General features: G+C 36.2%; 1 protein-coding gene and 1 long non-coding RNA gene across 6 annotated transcripts in view; both read left to right on the plus strand.

Annotated features, from left to right (window-relative positions):
- The window catches only part of MAP2K4 (mitogen-activated protein kinase kinase 4), a 182,691-nt gene that overhangs the window by 126,333 nt on the left and 33,655 nt on the right, over positions 1-22,703 (plus strand). For 3 of the 4 annotated variants that reach the window (XM_069076802.1, XM_069076803.1, XM_069076804.1), the window contains one exon: positions 16,884-17,003. The exons of the other annotated variant lie outside the window; for it this stretch is intronic. In XM_069076802.1, the coding sequence (XP_068932903.1) occupies positions 16,884-17,003 (120 nt within the window). The remainder of the gene's footprint in view (positions 1-16,883; positions 17,004-22,703) is intronic. 4 annotated transcript variants of the gene reach the window in all.
- On the plus strand, positions 7-16,875 carry LOC138152713 (uncharacterized). Of its 2 annotated transcripts, XR_011166182.1 has the most exons (4): positions 7-2,189; positions 9,216-9,763; positions 10,754-10,853; positions 12,863-16,875. It is a non-coding gene; the product is annotated as an uncharacterized lncRNA (long non-coding RNA). The 2 variants fall into 2 exon arrangements; XR_011166183.1 differs by lacking the exon at positions 10,754-10,853.

The raw sequence follows: 22,703 nt of genomic DNA on the forward strand, positions 1-22,703 counted from the left end.
GTAGGTGATGCCCATAATTACTTTTGGTACTTTAATCCATTAGGTGGTGAAATTTGATGGGGCAGTAATGCTGTTTCTGTTGTAGTTATATCTAAGTGAAGGATATGTTTATTGTAAATATAGTACCTAACAAACTGTTTATCTCAAAGGTGTATTGCAATATTGTGACCCAGACAAGCTTATATATGGCAAGTGCCTTGTCACATATGCTTGCATTTATACATGAAGTAACTTTGACTGAACTCCTTAATGTGTGTCAAACTTAAGGCTCTACCACTTGTCATGGATGGTTGTTGTCCATGATGGTGACCTCTTGAGAGAAGGGCAGTGCTGCACTGAGACAAGTTAAGAACTAGAAAAGCATGGAAGGGGGCAGGTTAGGCAGGCCAAGGGTTAACAGCAGCTATAGAAATGGTTTCTGTAGAACCACATTCTTCTTGCTGCCAGTAACTTCAGCCTTAAATTGGCCTTGCTGATTAGATTTTATTTACTCAAGGTTGCCCTGTTTACTTGGCCTTTGCAGTCGTGTCAAAATGTGTAGCTGATGATAATCATGTTAGATTCTACACAGTTTGAGAGTGACATACCATCTATTTTCTCTCACTGTCCCTCCCTTCTTCCCCAATGCTCAGAAATAAAGATAATAAAGGGCCTTTCTGGCCAATTGGTAGTAGCCAAAAATAAAACTTTTTTTTTTTTTTTTTACTTTCCCATATTTTATTTTATTTTTTTTTTTATTTTTCAAATGCTTTATTAACTTCTGATTTACATCATTAATTTCCGCCAGATTTTGAGTTACAAATGTTCTCCCTGTTTTTCCCCTACCCACCACCCCAGAATAGCAGTCCCAAAGGATGCTTCCTCCAATCTGCTCTCTCCCATATCTTCTCCCATACCCCCTTCGACTTTTCCAGTAGGGCATGGTGGATCTCTATGCCCCAGTGCCTGTATATCTTCTTTCCCAATTACATGTAAGATAGTATTAATAATAGTATATATGTATATATAATTTCAAACATTTGATTTTAAAATTTTGAATTCCAGATTCATTCCCTTCCTCCCTTGTCACCCACCCTTACTGGGAAGATAAGCAGTTCAGTATAGATTGTACATGTGTAGCTAATGCAAAACATTAACATAGTAGATATATTGTAAAAGACTGACTATATTGCCCTCCCTTCTATCCCACCACCCACTTGTTCTGTTCTCTACTTTGATCCCATCCCTTTTCAAAAATGAGTGCTTCCAACTTCCCTCTCCCCCAGCCTGCCCTCCCTTCCATCATCCCCCCTCTTATCCCCTTTCCCCTACTCTCCTGTAGGGTGAGATACCCTATTTAGTGTATATTTCATTCTCTTCCCAAAATAAAACATTTTAACTAAAAGATTTCTTAAAAAACACTCGATAGGTTTCATATAAACTTTTAGTGGATTTGTGACTTATTTTTTCCCTTCTTAAGAAATTAGAGAATTACCCCCCCCCCCTTCCCCCTCCAACCAAGTTATTCCTTTATCCTATGAAGTGGTTTTTATGGGAAGTATAGTAGGATATTTAGATGAGAAAACATCATTTTGTCACTTGACTGTAACTAGATATTAGTGGTCAGGGTTCTTTGACTGTCTTCTCATTTTTGTGAAACTAATATATAATAATGGGTATAGTAGTCTATGCTGAAATAATTCTGGTTGTAGCTTTTTAATTTGTTGGCATTTCCTGGGGGACATGTGAGATGTAAAAAAGACAAATTAACAATGGCAACCTAGAAAAGTATTTTATAATTCCCTAGAAGAGCATTTTGAATTGTGTATTAATTTACTTGAGATATATGCTGTGGGCCATCTTATCTTGAGAAGAAGAGACATTATTTCAGTGTGATTACTATGTATATGTGGGAATCAGGTTCACTAAGCTTGGGATTCACTATTGAATTTTCATTTTTGCCAAAAGCGAAGCTTATAGCTGTTTATTCTATATAGAGCTGAGATTCTATATGTTTCATCCATGTGCTAGGGAGGAAATTGGTTTTGGCTTCCCTCTCCCGGTGTTTGTGTGGGCTTAGCAATACTGATTTGAGTGATTAATGTACAGAATAATAAATGTCTATTTTTACTGAACAATTTAGGTAGAAAGAATATGTATCTAAGAAAGGTACTCCACTTAAGAGCAAAGGAACACTTTTAGGAAGCAAGGTGAGTCATTTATACCAAATGAGCTTCCCTATTTCTAGTTAGGACCCCAGTGTCTTCTTGGTCATTCAGTTTTACTACCCTGGAGTTATTCTTTATTTTCCCCTTCCTTTGCCCTAACCCCCATCCTATTAGTTAAAAAGTCTTGTGGATTCTACCTCTGCACCATCATTCAGTCTCCTTTCCATTTACACAACAGCCTCCTTAGTCCTCTGTATTTCTTATGGAGCAACACAACTCCTAATCAGTCATGCCTCTAATCTTTGCTTTCTCTAATACATCTTCCACACAGCTGCCAAAATAATATTCCTAAATCACATTTCTATGTTAATTTCCTGCTTGAAAAGTGTGTAGTAGTAATGTACCTTGTTACTTCTGAGATAAAATATAAAATTTTCAGCTTAGCATTTAAAGGCCTTCACATATTTCACCACTCAATCACCACTCAAGCCTTTAAAAGTTAATTAAAGAATTATTAAAGGTTTCTGAGGAGTTTTTTGGGGGTGGGGGGCGGGGTGAATTTTGGTACAATTGTTCTTTCCCGGTCTTATAGCAGGGACTTGTAAATATCTAGAGTATAATCTGTATAGAAACAGGATACAGCTGGATTCAGAGCTATCATAATGATCCCCTGACTTGCCATGTAATTTTCGACTTGTATCCAGATAGATTTAGTATAATTGCAGTGATGAAGATAACTCACCATTTCTTTGTTACAGTCAGAGATTTGGTACAATGAGTATGAATCTAAAAAAAAAATTAGAAACTAAGTTATTGTTAAATGTCTTTTAGATGCATCACTTCTCCTTATATGTACAAGAGCAATTTCAGCTTTTATACTTGGTATTACTTCCTCTAGCTTCAGTAGCAGTATTCTCTTTTCCATACCAAAAGACTTGATATTATAGATAAATAATTTGGGCAACTAAGTAGCATAGTGGGTAGAGTATCGGGCCTAGAGTCAGGAACTCATCTTCTTGAGTTCTAATCTGGGCTCAGACACTAGCTGTGTGACCTTGAGCAAGTAATTTAAGTCTATTTATCTCAGTTTCTTTATCTATAAAGTGAGCTGGAGAGGAAAACGGCAAGCCACTCCAGTATCTCTGCCAAGAAAACTGCACATGGGTTCATGAGAAGTCAGACAGGGCTGAATAATAACAAGAGCAACAACAACAACAGCAGCATAAGTAATTTCGGTTTCTGGCAGAATCGTATGGTCATGTCTTGGAATGTCTGGGATACATCTTGAGTGAACATAGTACATTTTGAAGCCTTTCAGTAGGCAGTCTCCCTTTCTCTACAAGTAGGGGCTAGGGTCAGTGGCATAAATTCTTTTACTTCTCTGTTTCAGCAGAACTTTAAATAGACAAATAGAACCATTTAGACTTTGTAGGGTTTTAGCCTTGTCCAGTGCCAGTACTTTTTAAACTTTGAATATCCTGTGTTAAAATTGAACAGATAACAAATTGGAGTTCTTAAAAGTTTAAGTTGCTGGAACTGTGCCCAAAGGGCTATAAAACTGTTAATACCTTTTGACTCAGCAACACCACTTCTAGCACTGTATCCCAAAGAGATCATAAAAATGAGAAAAGGCTCATATGTACTTTTGTGGTGGCCAAAAATTGGAAATCGAGGGGATGCCCGTCACTTGGAGAATGGCTGAATAAGTGGTGGTATATGAATGTAATGGAATACTATTGTTCCATAAGAAATGATGAGCAGGTAGACTTCAGAAAAACCTGGAAAGACTTACTTGAACTGATGCTGAGTGAAGTGAGCAGAACCAGGAGAACATTGTACACAGTGACAGCAAGATTGTGGAATGACTCACTGATAGACTTAGCTTTTTTCAGCAATGCAAGGATCTAAGACAACTCCAAAAGATTCATGATGGAAAATGCTCTCCACATCCAGATATGGAATCTGAACGCAGATCGAAGCATACTATTTGTTCTCTGTTTTTTTTTTTTTAATTCTTTCTCATGGTTCCTCCCATTGGTTCTAATTCATCTTTACAACATGAGTAATGTGAAAATTAAAAAAAAAAGTTTAAATTGCATGATGTAATTAGTAATGCTATCCTTACACTCAAAAAGGTAGTAATAAGACCATGTTCACATTACTCTTAGGGTAGACCTCTTAGACCTTCTTTATGTGATTGGACCTCTTCCCAGAGGAGACATTGCCATGGTTAGGTAGGAAAGTGGGAAAGGCCTGAGAAGTAACTCTTACACATTTTCTTTTCTTGTAGAACCTATTAGCTCCTCACCATTGAAACCCACTTTTTTTCAATGCAGCAGCTCCATCAGCAAAATGGAGTTGAATCAGACACTTTTTAAAATAAAAATATTAACTATATTTTGTATATTAGACAAAAACTACTTTAATAGGCTGTTTTTGGGAACCAGAGAAATAATTTCATTCATCTTGTTTGCATTTGTAATATTTTGGTGTTACCAATCTGTAAATTTAGATAGTATCTGTAATGTCTTCTTAATTCCAGAAATATGTCAAGAAAGCACTGCTATTTGAGTAGTCCTCTGAGTTCTGATTTTGCTAGTAATTCTTTTTTTTGTTTTTCTTCTTCAGAACAGTGTGTGTTACTTAGTTATAGGAGGACAGGAAGACTAAGTGGAGAATCTCAAACTGCTATCCTACTCTTCCCTCTCTTTGAAGCCCTACTTTATTGTTAAAAAACTCTCTCTCAGATCAGTTCTTCTCATGTTTTTTCTAGCTTCTCACACTCATTTAAACCTGACAGACTTCAGAAGATTTTCCTGACTCTCTAGGGCTAGTTGCTCCTTATCTTCTGTTTCCCAGCATATTAGTCTATGTAGAAAGGCTGACATAATTCTTGCTAAGTCCTAGTACTATCTTTCTTTTCTGCCTCTATTCCCCTGATGTTAAATACTATAGAAAAAAAGATATGGAGGCTTTTGGAGAGGGTTTGCTGCAAAATCAAGCCATTGAGAGGGCCTTTCACCAGGGGCATTCACATCCATCAGAAATCTCAAGACTCAGAATATCAAAGTTACTATAGAACCTGTTTTCCTGGAGACCATGAGATGGGGAAATAAGTGCTTGCTCTGCATTCAGTTCAGTTAAACCAACATATCTTAAGGACCCACTGTGTGGCAAGCACTTCTGCATGATATTGGGAATACAGATATAAAAACTAGTCAGTCTCTACCCTCAAGGAGCTTTCTTCTACTGGGGAGAAATAAGCATGTACACATGTTAATCATCATCATCATTATCATCATAGCATATATTTTATATATATATAGCACTTACTATATGCTAGGTACTGTGATACAAAATTTGGGTGTTATAAAATTTTTAGTAGCTTAAAGTAGCACTGAGACTTAGAATACCCTGTATAAAGTGAATTTAGGGTCAGGGAACATTAACAACTGGGGGGAATTTAGAAAGAGGAGGTGATACTTGAAATGAACCTTGAAGGCAACTAGGGGTCACAGGAAAAAATGAGGAAGTAGGGTATTACAGGCATGGGGGACAGCTTGTTCAAAGGTATAGATTTGAAAGATGGAATGCCATGTAAAGGGAACATTAAGTAGTCCAATGTGGTTGGAACATAGGAATGTGTATATGTGGGGGATGGAAGATGGAAGATGGAATTAACATAGAATAAACAAAAGAGCTAAGGTAGAGTCCAATTATAAAGGGCCTTAAATGCCAAACAGAGGAGTTTATATTTTTCCTGTAGGTAGCAGGGAGCCACTGAAGCTTCTTGACCAAGGAATTAACATGGTCAGATCTGTGCATTAAGAATATCAAGTTGACATCTGCATTGATGGATTAAAAAGGAGAAGCTAGATTCAAGGAGTCCAAACAAATAAGACACTACGGAAGTACAGATGAACAATATTGAGGGACTAAATTACAGTTTTAATGGTATAAGTTGAAAGGAGGAGGATGTGAGAGATCTGTGGAAATGAAATCGATAAGACACTTAGCTATGGTGAGTGAGAGAGAGTGAAGGATTAAAGATGACTCCTAGGTTGCAGACCTTGGTAACTAGAAGAATAGTGTTGACCTCAGCAGATTAGGGAAGTTAGGAGGTCTAGATTTAAGAGGAAAGATGTGTTGGGTATTAAATGTAGTGAATTTGAGATATGTAGTTAACCAGCAGGCAGTTCGAGGTGCAGAGCTTGAATTCAAGAGAAAGATAAAGGCTGAATTTGTAGCTTCAAGAGTTATCTATGTAGAAATGATAGCTTTGGGCATTGATGAGATCACTGGGGAAAGTGTATTTTATCAGTAAATTAACAAGTATGTATTAAGTGCCAACTATTTACCAATTACTGTGCTAGGCATTAGGGATACAAGTACAAAGAATGACCTTACTTACAATGGGTTTATATTCTAATGGGAGGAGACAACAAGTACATAAAATGTACTGCATAAATACAAAGTATGCATTTTATATGCTTATATTTATAATGTATATTTGTATATGCTTGTATATAAACAAAATGGTTAAATACTTTGAGAGTTCAGTATGCTGTGAGGAGAGAGGGCAGGATTCATACATAGGGTATTGTCTGGGCTTCATTTTAGGGAAGAGAGTGACTGTCTCAACAGAGGTAAGAAGGATGCATTCTAGGTAGGGGGGCTGCCAGTGCAAAGGGATGGAAACAGGAGATGGTGCTTTGAGAATAAGGAACAGAGGAGAAGGCCAGATTGGCAGAAGCACAGGGCAAGAAAGAGAGTAATGTTGAGTGAAACTGGAAAGGTAAGTTCAGGCCATGTTGTGTAGGGCTTTAAAAAATAAATAGTGGGACAGCTAGGTGGCACAATGACTAGAGCACTGGTCCTGGAGTCAGGAGGACCTGAGTTCAAATTCGGCCTCAGACACTTAATACTTATTAGCTGTGTGGCCTTGGGCAAGTCACTTAACACCAATTGCCCAGCCTTCCCCCCTCCAAAAAAAAAAGATAAATAGAAGAGTTTACATTTGACAATAGGAAGACACTGGAGTTGGTTGAGTTAGTGTATCACATGGTCAGATCAGCACTCCAGGAAAATTACTTTGGCAACAGCGTGTAGTATTGACTGGAGTGGTGAGAAAAGTGAGTCAGGGAGACCAGTTAGAAAGTCATTCCAATAATGTAGCAGTGAGAATAGCAAGAAGGGGTCAGAAACTGGAAGGATTGTCTGCCTTCACTAGAAATAGGAAATATGGAAGAGGAAAGGGTTGTATTTTTTTTTTCTTGAAAGGGAAAAGGAAAGATAATGTCAGTTTTAGGTGTGTTGAGTTTCAAATGTCTCAGAAATCTAGTTTGAAATAGCCAGTAGTTAGTTGGTAATAAGAAGCTGAAATTCAGAGGGAAAATGGGCTAGAAAAAATGAGCAGCAAAGATGGTAGAACAGGAGGAAGCACTACAGCCTATTGCTCTTGCGTAATTGCCAACAAAGACTTAAAAAGAATGTCAGACCAAGTATTGATTGGAAAATCCAAGGAAAAAGCACCATGAATTATTTTTTCTAGCCAAGGTGAGCATAAGGAAATGGACAAGGGCCAAGAGCAGTCAAAGACCTGTAGCTGTGTACTGGGCAAGAATAGTTTTAGATGTGTGTAGCATTGACTCAGGAGCAGTCATTGATTCAGACTGTAGCCAGGTCTTGGACCTGTAACTGAGGGACCAGGGCAGGGAACTCAGTCTCTGGTTCTTTTGCTCTAGACCTATAAAGTCTTCCAGGTAGCTGACATGAACTGTAGTTAGTTGTGTGGAGTTTGCAAAGCTGAGACCAGGAAAACAATAATTGGACTTTGTCCTTGATCAGACTGTGTTGAGTTCGCTGAAAGTTTTCAGGTCCTGATTCTTGAATAACATGGCACTTAGTTCCCAGGGAATGCAACACACAGCCAAATAAGGCCCAGACATTTGTTCCAGAATAGCACATAGTCTGGCCCTTTCAATTTAGGAAGACTGGAATAATGAATTCATAAGAACTCCCACTGTGAAGAGCTCTTAGAGAAAGAGACTCTGAAGACATAAACTCAGAAGAGAATGACTACAAAGGAGAAGGGCCACCTTTTTTCAGAGACTGGGGGAAAGGAAGAAAGAGTGTGGAGTCATGTCAAAGCCTTTTGAAATGAGAATGGGTGTAAAAGGAGCTTATGTTTAATGGCCCCAGTCTTTTGTTTTTTTCAACTGGGAGATGGGTGGGGAAAAGAGGACCAGTCAGTCAATAAATATTTTTAAAACACCTGTGTTTGCCAGCAACTGTGATAAGCACTGGGTATACAAATACAAATAAAGAGCCAGTCCCTGCCTTCAAAGAGTTTACAAGGAGGAGAGAACTTACAAAAGGAAACTGAAAAGTGGGGGAGAAGTGGACTAGAAGGTACAGGATACTGGAGTACGTGATGAAGAACTCCAAAAGAACCCAAAAGCAGTGCAGGTAGCAAAAAATGCAGAGGAGAACTTTAGGAGGGATGAGAAGTTCTGTTGTTTGTCTTTTGTCCTCAAAGAAGACCAATGACATATGGAGATTGATGTCTTGACTTGCAAGTGAATTGGATTTAAATGAGGCAGAGCTGTGCAAAGTTGTAGGCCTCACTCTCTCTTCCAGGGTGATCTTAGTCCTGTGGCTAGACATAGATCAGAACAACTGGAGATAACCCCTGAATAAGTTCTATAAGGAGTGAGATAAAGAATTCAATTAGGGAGGGATGACAGGACTAACTGCCTTACTGCACTGAGGTGTCAGTTGAGGTTGAATAACATAAATTTGCAATGTATCCACCAGCAACTAGGTGATTCATAGGGTATGTTTTGGAGTTCAAGTCTGGCCTCAGACACTAACTAGCTATGCACTTCTAAACAAGTCGTAACTTTTATCTGCTTTCAATTTCCTAAATTATAAAAGGGATAATTACAGCATCTACCTCAAAAGGGTTGTTGTGAGCATCAATGAGATCTTATTTGTGAAGTGCTTAGCATAGTTCCTAGCACATAGTAGATGCTTAATCAATGCTTGTTTTCTTCCTTTCTCTTCCAGCTTTGTTCAGCAACTTGTGATCAGAAATGGAAGAAGCTGATGGTGGGAGTAACCAAAGGCTGAGGCTTAGTAAGAGAAAAAAATGGTGCTAGGATAGAGAAACAAGGAATTCTGTGGAGAACAGTGTAGAGTGGAAATGACTAACTATTGAATTGAGTTTGGAAAGGGAGGAGAGTGAAAGCAGAGCAGGGTAATGATCTGATAAAGTAGTGAGGGATGGAGGGAATGAAGATCTTAATGGGGTCAGGGATCAAAGAAAAGGTAGTGAATCATTGGGAAAAATTTGTTATAGTCAGATAAAGGAATTTCTAATTAGGGAAGTGGAACATTTGTGTGTTATTGCAAGATTAAATGTATAGATTATCCCTGTGTATAGCTGAGGCAGAGTGAAAGAGCTGATCCTGGAGATTTAAGAAGAATTAGGAAGTAAGAGTTTAGGAAATTTTTAGCTACCTAAATATTAAAATCTTCCAGTATAGATCAGAAGGAGAGGAAGATGGTGAGACAGGTGCTGAACTCCTTGAGAAAGAAGGGAGAATGGTTTGGAGGTAAGTATGCCACAGCTGCCATGATTTTGATGAGTGGAAATCTTTAATTGTGTGAAATTCAAAAAAGGGAAGTTTATGGAGTGGAGGACTAAAGGGGAAAGCCTGGAAGTCACAAGAGAGTAAAAAGTAATCATATTTCTTCTCCAGGACCAATGTAATGAGGGTATATGAGAGATGGTACATCCAGTTCTGGAAAAGACATCTAGAGATGATGTGTTCTTTATAGTATTGTTGAGAGTTCAGGACTCTGTGAGGGCTAATCCATAGAATGATTGTGAGACTCTAAGAGGTCCAAGATGAAAAGTAGTTTGTTTACTATCAAAGTAGAAAAAGAGGAGAGGACCCAGGACAGATAACTGTGCTAAACCCACACATTGAAGACGGGGATGGCCCTCTCCTTTTATCAGTTGGAGAGGTTAAGAAAGCAGTGCCACAAAAATCCACAGAGGAGAGAGTATCTAGAAGGAATGCTCAAGGTTGTTAAATGCTGCAGATGAGTCAAGAAGGATGCGGCTATGAAAAGGCAAAGGAAGCAGCTATTGGTGATTTTGGAGGAAGAAGTTTCATTCTGGTGGTGGGAACAAAAGCCAGGTTTCAAATAATAAGTAAGTTTGAGGTAAAGAAATAGAGACAACGAGTGTAGACAACTTTTTCTGGGTCTGTGAAAGGGAGGGGAGATTGAAGATGATAATGTAATGCAGGAATGGTGAAGGTAAAGATCTAGTCATGTTTGTAGATATCAGGGAAGGAACTAGGGAAGGTTCAACAGTAAAAAATTAAAGAGAAAAGGATTATGATCAGAAAGGGAGGCTTCTGGAGAAGGGAGGCAATGGGGATTAAGGCACATGCAGAGAGCTGGTAAGAAGGATTACTTCTTCTTCCAACAGTGGAACAAATGATAGATTGTAAGTGATATTGTAGAAATTTGAGTTTTAAAACTGAGTTGAAGAGTGACCTTGCTTCTTGCAACCTCCATTTTTCTGATATTAGGTTGTCTTCTGGTAATTGGAGGTGGAGTGGTGCAGATTGGCTGGCTACTGAACTGGCACAATATGTGTTTAGTCTTGGAACTGATCATCAGTACCTGCAGGTTTTTACTAGACTAGATGACTAGCCATAAATGTTTACTTTCTCCATACCATCCTCATCTTCACCCCAACTTTCCAACATTTAACTGTGGAAGCTGATCTTCTATCCCACCATACTAAATTATCATAAGTGTGCATAATAGCCTCTATCAACTCTTTTTTTTCTCATCCTATAGCTGATAGATTACTACTTCCTGCTCTTCTTATCCCTGTAATTCAAAATTTCTGTTGCTTGATGAGGAAATATTTTCTAAAGCTACTATTTGTCATACATTCATTTCTTTTCTTTTCTTTTTTTTTTTAAAGCAATTGGGGTTAAGTAACTTGCTCAAGGTTACATGGCCAGTTATTTCTGGGTGTGGTGCTAAGTATCAGAGCCCGGAATCGATCCCAGGTTATCCCAGCTCTGGGGCCAGTGCTCTTACTCACTGTGCTACTGGCCACCCCCATACATTCATTTCTCTCTGCCTTAGTGAGTTTGTAGTCTACTCTGCCCTTCAGGTTTCGTTATGTCTTTTGGGAGAGGCAGGATGGAGCATTGAACCTGGGGTCAGGAAGACCTGGTTATATCCTGCTTCAGCTACTTATTAAGTGTGTAACCCTAGACAAATTATTTAGCATTTTAAGTGTCCCATTTATCATCTGAAAATGAGAAGGTTGGGCTTGCTAGCCTCCAAGGTTCCTTCCTGCTCTAAGTTTGTGGGTCCCCTATTTTATTGCTCAGTGTCATCCTAAATCTCTTCTTCATATGTTCTTTCCATCTTCTCTTTATCTCATTGCATGTTGTTAGTACATTCCTGGAATTTGCTCTTTTCTCTCTATTTACATAGTGACCTTTATTAAAGAATTTCAAAGTTGGAAGGGACCTCATGGGTGAGGAACCTGTGGCCTAGAGGTCACAGTACAACCCTTTGCCTGAATCTGAACTCCTCAGAACAAATGCCCTTAATAAAAGGATCTGTTCTGTGAAGTTTGGATTCAGAGGGCCACATGTGGCCTCAAGGCCACAGGTTCCTCACCCCTAGCCTATAGCTAAAAAAAAAAAAAAATCCCCTTTACAACATAATTGTCAAGTGGTCATAGAGCTTTTGCTTTGAAATCTACTAATGGCAGTAGAGGAAAACCTTCTAACTCCCAAGGCAGCAAAATCCCACAAATATTAGAGTCATTAAGCCAAAATTCCCTATATGCTGCTTTTATCCATTGCTTCTGGTTCTGTTCTCTGAATAGAACTGATTGGAACAATTTTTTTTTTAAATTATTATAGCTCATTGTTGACGTAGAGTCCACTAAAAACTAGGATTTTTACAGACTAATTGTTGTCTATCCATTCCTCTCACATATTATACTTAAAAAGTCTGTGCATGCGTGTGTGTGTGTGTGTGTGTGTGTGTTTAAAAAGCTGGAGATTTCAGTAGCTCCCTGATGTTTTTAGGTTGAAATGTAAATTCTTCAGGTTAGTGTTTAAGCCCCTCCACAATCAGGTTCCAAACTTTATTTTTGGTCTACTTATATTTTGGTCTTTTTATTTTGGTCATAGTTGTTCTTCACGCTTTATATTTCAGCCAAACTGTACTAGTAGTTGATAAATTCAGTAATTCATTTCCTGTCTCTGAACACTGCATGTTTTTCTCCATCCCTGAAATGTCTTCCCTCATTTCTGCCTCTTATGATACTTATTTTCCTTCAGATATCACTGCTATGAAATATCCTTTGATCCCAAGTTTTAGTGTTCTCTCATATCCCAATTTATATTATATTCTTCCTCTCCTTTTATTTCTTTATTGCCACCACCCCCAACCCCACCCTGTAGAATATAAGCTCCACAAAAGTGAGGGACAAATTCATTTTTGTCATACTTAGTGCCCTAAACAGTGCCTTACAAAGAGTAGGCACCTAATCTTTGATGAATTGAAATGAATTATCATAACTGAGTTTTCACTGATGCTAGATCCTATTCTTCCCTTAGTTCAGTTATGTTCCCTGACTGTTTCAACCTTCTCTCCTTAAGGTCCCCCAAGCAACATTGCCTTGGAAGTTACTGAGAAGATGGAGTTCACCTATCATCAATTTCCTTATCACACTTGAAAATACTCTCTCTCAAGGTTAATCTATCTTTTGTTCCAGCCTTTGAGGAATAGTTGATCCTTCTACTTGTCAAGGCTTTTCCACTCATGTAGAATATTTTATTTTTGAACCAGGTACTCCATGTGATAACATAGTGCCTCATAAATATTAAACAAAATAAATATTTGTTGAATTGAATTTTATTAACAATATGTGTAGCTTAGGCATGTCTCTATTTTAGGACTTTGGTATTCTACCTTAAAAAATTTCTAGATGCATTAAAACTTCACTTACTTCCAGTTATAATTGCTAGAAGTTTGAATTTTTGGCATATTTTAAAAGAATATGGTATCAATTTCAACTAAATATAGTATCTTAACTTAGGGAAAGAAATTGTTGGCAAGTAGGAGATGAATGGGGTTCTTGTACAGAAAACATAATAATTACTTGAAATTGCAATTTCATTTGTGAGCAAATGGATGTTTTTAAAATATTTTTAAATACTTAAGACTTGGTTGATAATTTTACTTTTTTTTTTACCCTTTATACAGTCTGAAAAAATTTGTGTAGGAAAAGTAAATTCTCAATCTAAATTTATCATAGATTACAAATTAATGGGGTCTGGATTATTTTAGATTGCTTATCATTGAGTTGAGCAATGAAATAAGGTAATGTTTATATGCATATATACATGTATGTATGTATGTATGTTTTTTATAATTAGAAATGCTCTTGAAGTATCAAGTATGTACAAATGTCTTCTTGTAGAAAGCGGGTAAAATTCAGGTAACGTAAAAGCAGTGTTGCTTAAACTTAGCTGTTGGTATCTCACATTAAACCTTAAGAAATGGCAAATTTCTTTTTTTTTTTTGAGGGCAGTTGGGGTTAAGTGACTTGCCCAATGTCACACAACTAGTTTTTGTGTTAAGTGTCTGAGGCCGCATTTGAATTCAGGTCCTCCTGACTCCATGGCTGGTGCTTTATTCACTGTGCCACCTAGCCGCCCTGAAATGGCAAATTTCTTAAGGCTGCTCATGACTTCTGTCTTGGTATTCAATAATGTCATTTTTAGTAGGGAAACAAAACTTTTGCCATGATTATACCTGCATAGCTTGAGTCACAAAGTTGACTGTAATTTTTAACAAGTATTTTACTTGGTCAAGTCATATCCCCTTCCTGGACCTCACTAAAAATTAAGGGGTTGGCCTGAAAGGCCTATGAAGACTTTGAAATGAGTATACTACCTGCTGATGGAACTGTATCTTTGGGTACAATAGTCATAGCTAATATTTATATCGCACCTAAGGGTTTGCAAAGTTTATGTGTGTGTGTGTACATATATATGTATGTGTTTATATAAACACACATATACATCTATACACATCTATCTTACATATTATGCACAATATATACATTTATATATACACATTATAACACATTACATATACAATATACACACAACCACACACACAAATATAATTATAACCCTATGAAATTGTTATTGCTATATCCCCATTTGGCAGATGAGAAAATTGAAGTTCATCCTTCTATCTACTACTCTGGTACTATCAAACTCAAATAGAAATGTATCAACCACAGATCAACACAATCTATGTTGTATTTTTATTTAAACATTTACCAGTTATGTTTTACTCTGGTTCATAGCCAGTATGAACTTACTACTTCTGGACTAGTGCTGGTCTCCTGGATATTGGCCTGTAAGCCATTGATCCAATTTATTCATCCTTTTTGTTAATTCATTAAAACATTTATTAAGTACTTCCTGTGTACATACAGAACATTATTTTAAGCACTGAAGTACTATTTTTAGAAAAGACAGTCTTTAATGACTAACCAAAAAATAGTTCTGTACCTCTTTTGAAGTTTTGTCCATAATGTGCAATTTATTATGTTTCCTAGAGCTCGGAATTCAGAACTGGATGAGGCCTTAGATATTATTTAATATAATCCCATCATTTTACACATGATGAAATTGAAGCCAGAGAGGGGAAATAGTTGAAGTTTTGGATATCCCTGTATAAAGAATTGCTTTAGGGAAATGTAGTATTTTAGTGACTATGACATTAGTAATGTCCATCAATAAAAGTTTTTCATAGTGGTGGTATTTTCATGTGTCTAAAGAAATAGCCTCTTTTTCCCTGTCCTCTGGCAAATTAGTATTACTCTCAATCACCTATAGATCATTAGTCATTGCTGGCAGGAGCTAGTCGCTTCATGTGCCCCTCCCCTTCACTTCCTCACCCCCTTGTCAGTAGTTCCTGTGACTACTGTTTTGATTCTGATACACAGTATAGATGTTAATAAAGTTATCATATATTAGAAAAACTTGTTTCTAGGAAATAATGTAATTAACTTTTTTTGCATAAATGAGCACCACAAGCTTATGAACAACTTTTCTATATTACTGAGTTTTAGTAATTTTTACCTTTCTGAACTGCTCTTTTTGTCTGAAAGATGAATGTTAATATCATTCCCAAAGTTTCTAATTGGTAAACGAATGAAAACACTGAGGCAGGAAGGGAGTGATGGGAAAATAATTTCTGATTTCTTTAAGCATTTGATCTTATCTTTTTTTTTTCTTATTTTTCATTTGGGAAATAGAATACAAAATGAGTTTTGCTAACATGAACTTATAATGATTAATCAGTTCACTCACAGAAAACATAATAGCTAGTGAAGAGTAGTGAACAATAAAATTACAGTCCCTTCATCTGACATGTCTTAGAGCAAGAGAAGTAGCTGCTGCTTCTGTTTAAGCTTATGCTTCTTATAACCCCCAGGGTTGTCAGTTATTTCTTTGTGCATTTGGTTTGTCATCTGTGAAATAGAAATTCATTTGATTACCTTCCTCTTTCAAGACACTTTGTGGAATAGTGCCTTGAAATTCTTAGAAAACAATGCTATCTTTTTTTTGACTACTGACTTTCTTGTTAAATATGGTATATAAGGTGCATTAATGAAGTTGAGGTTATGAAAGTCACTATGAGAAGAAAAAATAAATTTTATTGAATTAAATCATTATTATCCTGTTTTTTTTCACCTGCTTTTCTACCATAAGAGGAAATCTTCCTCTGGTTTCATTCTATTTTTCTTTTCTTTTTTTTTTTTTTTTTTTTGAGGACAATTGAGGTTAAGTGACTTGCCCAAGGTGCCACAGCTAGTAAGTGTTAAGTGTCTGAGGCTGCATTTGAACTGAGGTCCTCTTGACTCCAGGGCTGGTGCTCTACTCACTGCCACCTAGCCGCCCCCTCTGGTTTCATTCTAAAGTCTTTGAATTTGCAACTCAAGAAGAGAGTGATGACTTAAAAAAACATTTTCCCTCATTTCCAGGTTTCCCTATACGGGTTTGACCTAGCCTAAAATCTGACCTATAGTTTTGATGATTTTTGCTTTTAACCTGGTCTAGAAGAGAAGACCTGAGTCAGGAAGTAGATTTTAGTTCATTTTTGACCCTAAGTAGCTATGTGGCCTAAGATAAATCATATGAATTAACTGAGTTTCTCCATCCAGCTTTGACATTCTGTAATTGGTATGTATATGTACTCATAGATTCTTCTATGAAAGCCTTTTAAAATGTAACTTCTTATAATTTTTCCTGTATTTCCTTTCCTTAGTTTCCTTATAGCTGTGATAAGGGCATTAATTTTCACAGCATACATGTCTTGTTGCATAACTCTAATTATCAATATGTGCTTTGGTGTCAGATTCCCATAGTTATTCAGAAAAGGAATTTCTAAAATGTCTGTGGTAGATTCAGTTGATGAATAGTTAGAATAAATACTGAATTAATTTTTCATTTGGGAAATTTTTCTTATGAATTAGGATGTTATTTGTGAACTTTCAGAGTAGTACTTATTTTAAACTTTTGTTTGTGGTAAAAAACAGGTTCCTTAAATTATTTTCTGTTTTTGTGAAATAACTTTTCATGATAATTATTTTTCCAGAGGATTCGGTCTACAGTGGATGAAAAAGAGCAAAAACAGCTTCTTATGGACTTGGATGTGGTGATGCGAAGTAGTGATTGCCCATATATTGTTCAGTTTTATGGAGCACTCTTCAGAGAGGTATGAATAAATATCTGTGACTTTTAGCAAAAGACTGCACAACTAATTAAAGAAAATTTAGATCATAACTTTAGAGTTAAAAGTGACTTAAGAGATCAGTCTGGCTTCCTCACTTTTAGTAGATAAGATCTCAGAGGGCATGGGGATAATTGAGATGGATATTCACAAGAGATTATAAGTTTTATAAGCTGGAAAGGACTTTAAGAGATCATCAGTTCCAACATGTTGTTTATCATTTAAGAAAACTCAGCCTCACTTAAATAATTAGAATTTTTGTGCTGGAAGGGGAACTTAAGGGATGATCTAATGAGTTTATTCTCCTACCCAGTATAGGAATCTTTTCTTTAGCACTTCTGACAGATGTTTACGTAGCTTCTCCAAAATACTTGTAATAATGAGGAATTCACCACTTCATGAGGCAGCTAATTCCATGTTGCACAGCTCTAATTGTATGTATTTTTGGCTTCCTTTTTTTCCCCGTTTTTTTTTTTTCCCAAAGGTCAGCTATTATCCTTGATTACTTCTATATTCATGTTAATGACTCATGAGACGCACATTTCTTTACCCTCCTTAGCTATTCTGAATCACCTGGCATCGATACTTTACATTATTAGTTCCCTGATGACCTGGCTATATCAAATACTCTTTTGTCTACCAGTTTCTGAATGATTCTTTCCTTCTCTGAGAACAGTCTAAACTAAACTAAACTGGGAACTCCAATTCTATAGGATCTATTTTGTATACTCGCTGGACTCTTATGATAATTTCTCCTTCACTCAAACTAGGGATGAGCTAAACTTCTTCCGCTACCTACACTGCTTTGATGACCGTTTCAGCATTATGTGTACCCATCACCATCCTAGACTTTCTTGTCCCTCTGTCATTTGCCATGTCTGTCATACAGTCTCCTTTTCTGTATATAAACCTACACTTTATGCTTTCTTTGCTTCTGTTTCTGGGCTGTATTCCTTGAGGAAGGCAGCTTCAGTGGGTCTAATGGAAAGTAGAACTGTGTTTTCTACAATTTGATTTTTTTTATTGCACATTTGTCTCCCAGTTCTCTTAAATCTGACTTCTGCCTCTAGTATCCCACTGAAGTACCATTTATAAAGTAACTCTCCTAGTAAGTATTTCTCAGTTCTCATTCTCATAGCCTTATAGGTCTAAAATTTGAAAGTATCTCAGGTCATCTATTTCAGTCTCCTTATTTTAAAATGGAAAAACTGAGGGCCAAGGAAGTTTCCATTAATGGTATTTTCACCTATTCTTGAAACCTTGGAGTCATCTTTGACCCCTCCTTTGCTCTCACGCCTTTGTAGTATATCTTATATTTGACTTTTCTTGGAAAAGGGTGGAAAATTTCCCTTTCACTACCTTGTGTTAGAACCCTTAATACTTCATTTCTAGACTGTTGTAATAGCTCCCAGTAGGTCACCTGCATTTTAAGTTCTTCTTCCCTGCATAGGACTGCCAGATTAATTTTCCTAAAATATAGCTTTCCTGTTAATTCCTCTGACAAACATTCTTCTGTTGCTCATTGTATTCGTGATGGTTTCAGACTCCAGCCTGGCATTCAAAGACTCTCACAGTCTAGCCTGCTTCCACTTTTCCAGATATTCCTTCCCTGTACAGATCTTCTCAAGTCAAACTGGTCAACCTCCTTTCTGCTATATGTGCTTTGAGAGCTCCTACTCCTGTGCTGCTGAATTTGTTCTCATGACCTATAATATGCTCCTGCTTCCTCCCTGCCTCTCTTGTTTCCAGTGTCCTGTTCCAGTTCCTCTTTTCCCTAGTGACACTTTTGCCTTTTCAGAACTCATATTTTGCTTATACTAGAGGAAGTTGGGGGTGTAGTAGATAAACTGCTGGGCCTGCAATCAAGAAGACCCAGGTTCAATTCTGGCCTTAGACACTAGCTGTGTGACCCTAGTCAAGTCACTTAACCTCTGTTTCCTTAACTGTAAAATGGAGATAATAATAGAACCCATCTCTTAAGGTTGTCAGAATCAAATGTAAATATTTGAGTGCTTAGCACGGTGCCTGACACACAGTAGCCACTATAAAGATGCTTATTCCCTTCTTTCCCTTTGATTAGGATTTTATCATATGCTTCTTTGTATTTTCAACAATCTTTTTTATGTGTGTATGTCTTATCTTTCCAACTTAATCAAAAGCTTACTGAGGGAAGGAATTGTATCTTCTGCTTTTAAAAATTTATCCATTGTGCCTATTGTAGTTCTTTACATTTAATAGATCCTCAATAAAATTTTGTTTTGACTGAAAGCTCATTTATGTGTATAGTGCCTTGAAATGTAGATAGAATAGATACTGAATGATAAATATTTGACCTGGATATTTTGAATATGGCCTGGGATGTCTTAGAGGTATTGGTATTGTTTTTTGACTTTTTTTTTTTGTCATTAAAGTCAAACCCTCTTCATCAGATGATTGTATTTGATGTTTTCATTCATTTATTGTTTCCAGTGAAGCAAAGATCATTATATTTGAGAGCTAAAAACTCCTATAATTAATTTAATCCTACCAGTCCAGTCACATCTTGAAAAAGGAGTGCTTAAATTAGAAAAAACAGAAGTAACTGAGTGAGGAACAAATGAGTTTCAGTGTGAATATGTTGGGGCAAGTGCATTTAATTAAACTTTACAAACCATGATAAGAATCAGTATCAGATTTATTTGAAGATTTGTTTATTCAACATTTGAGACAGGAATGTGATCAAACTTTATAGAATCACCAAGTACAAAGGCTAAAAGTAAATTTGATCAGCTAGTCCAAAATATGAGCATTGGGAGCCGTTATTTCAATAATAAAGTAGTTTAGGTAAACAAAAATTATGTACTGTTTTATTCAATGATTTTAAGCATATCTAAATTAATTAGTAAAAGGGTAAAAAAATATAAAAATGTAAATGTTTAACAAAATATTAGATAAATTTACAAATTAAAACCATAGACAAGCAAGACAGCTTTGAAAGTTACATGTTGAATTTATTATGTAGTGAGGAATGATTTTCCTTATATAGAGTTATTTTGAGCATTGTTTTTATTTTTCTTAATATATGTTTTAAAATACAAGCATCCTGTTAACAACAGTCATACAATCGTCCTCTTTTTTTTCTTCTGTGTATATGGATATGCTCATTTTGGGAGTTATTTTGAGTTCAGAATTTTAAAAATAGTGCATTCTCATCTTGTGTGAGATTCTGTGTTCCTATATTTTTTTTTCTCAGAAATCTTTCATAGAAATATATTGTATGTGCTGGAGATCTTACTGCTAGGCCTTTTAAAATCTTGAAACTACTGACATGCTCAGGTTGTCTGTTGGTTATGCCTTGTTCTTATCTCTTTTTCTGATCTTACATTCCCTGGTTGTTATTTTTAATAACTTTTTAGGCACACATCATTGGTTAATATGTGACATTCTTTGGACCCATTTTTAATTTTGATCTTTCTTTCCTATTAAAGAAAAAGATGGTTTTGTGATGGGGAACAACTTCATGGTTTTTAAAAACTCTGTGCAATGTTTTAAAATTCATTAAAGATTCAGTTGGATAATAAATTGCCTCCCAACCTATTGAAAACTATATTTGATCTGATGTAAGGCCTCAGAGTAGTAAAAGAACTGTGGGTTTCAAATATTACTTCCAAGCACTGAAGAATGAAAAATAAACAAAACTAGGTGATCTGATAGCTCTACATTGTATAAGGTACTTTGAGGCTCTAGTTAATAAGTTGTCAAGCACTTCAGGTTAAAAAATTAAGTTATCAGACCAAAGTCTTATATTCATAGCTATGGAAACATTCAGAGTTTAATATTATCTTAATTTTTTTTTCAAAAATAAATTGTGAGCTTTGACAGTAAAAACAAATGCAATCTAAGAAATGCAGAAAATACACTAAATTGTAGAATATCTCTTTATTGCCTTTTCTTTTTCTTTCTCTTTCACTTTTCCCAATCCCTTTGCTGGAAATCACAAATCTTTAGAGATCATATAGTCATTTTTCAACCTAAAGGAGAAATATATTCTCAAGCATCTCTGACAGGACTTTGGAAGACAGCCCACTTCATTTTTAGAGAGCTTCATTTGTTCATTTCTGTCCATAGCCTATGTGAAATGAAGGAACTGGAAGTAGCTTGTGGATGTGTTCTCCTTCCTAATCTCTGCTTCTTAGGTGGTATCAAATGCTGGCCTTGAAATCAGGAAAAGATCTGAGTTTTGATGCTACCTCAGATACTTATTAGCTGTGGCCCTTGGGAAATTGCTCCTAATCTCTTCAGCTTCAGTTTTCCCATCTATAAAACTGGGATAATAATAGTACTTTCTTCACAGGGTTGTTGTGAGGATAAAAAGGAGATAAAATATATGTACAGCTTCTTGCAAAATTTATATAAATTTTACCTTTTAAAAAACTCTAACATATGATGTGAGATGTTAGTCTAAACCTAATTTCTGCCCAGCTTTCTAGTTTTCCCTGTAGTTTTTATCAGATAGTGAATTTTATTTTTGTAATTGTGGTCTGTTGTATACCACACTATTTTGTTCACTTGTTTCTGCAAGTTGTATGTCATTACTCAGTAGTTTTCATGATTACTGCTTTATAGTGTAGTTTTATAGTATAGTTTCAGATCTGTTAGTGCTATTGAACTTTTTGATCCAGTGATACCATTACTAGTTCTATACCCCAAAGAAATAACAAAAGGGAAAACAACCCATACATACAAAGATATTGATACTAGCTCTTTTCTAGTGGCAAAAAATTGGAAACTGAGGGGTTGCCCATGAATTGGGGAATGGTTAGTATGGTTTATAAATATAATAGCATACTGTTGTGCTGTAAGAAATGACAAAAGCGGGGTGACTAGGTGGTGCAGTGAATAGAGCACCAGCCCTGAGTTCAAATCCGGCCTCAGACACTTAACACTTACTAGCTGTGTGACCTTGGGCAAGTCGCTTAACCCCAACTGCCCTCCAAAAAGCAAAAAAAAGAAATGACAAAAGGGACAATTTCATAGAAACCTATAATGGGTCACGATCCCACAAGTGGAAAAAGTTTAAGAAGTTATGATTTAGGGGACTGGTGATCATATTTGTCCTTCTGTCTTTTGACAGACAGATGATGGACTTGATGCAGAATGAGGCATGCATTTTGGATGTGGTCAATAACATATTTAATATGTTATGAATTTATTAAATTAATACATTTATTAAATTAATAAAATAACATATATAACAATCACAAAATTTCTTTTGTTTGACTATGTATATGTATTACGAGAGTTTTGTTTTTCTTTTTTTCATTTGGGGAAGGAGAAATGCAGAAGAGAAAGCAAATAAATACTTAAAACTTTTTTTTTAAAGACAACTATTTGTTTAAAACAAAATGAATTAGAGCAATTTATACATTGACTACAATTTTGTTAAGAAAAAGAACTTTGAAAGACTTAAGAACTCTGATAATTGCAATGAATCACATTGATCAGACTACTCCTGAGGATTAATGATAAAGCATAATGCCCTCTGCCTGGCAGAGATAGGGGATTAGGATACTAATTTTTGGACCAATGTTTGATATGTTTTGCTTGACTATGATTATTTGGTGTGTGTGTGTGTGTGTGTGTGTGTGTGTGTGCGTGTGAGAGAGAGAGAGAGAGAGAGAGAGAGAGAGAGAGAGAGAGAGAGAG

This window comes from Petaurus breviceps, unplaced genomic scaffold (assembly GCF_028583685.1).
Source record: "Petaurus breviceps papuanus isolate PSGF00001 unplaced genomic scaffold, PetGlider_PUasm1.0 90925, whole genome shotgun sequence".
NCBI lineage: Eukaryota > Metazoa > Chordata > Mammalia > Diprotodontia > Petauridae > Petaurus > Petaurus breviceps.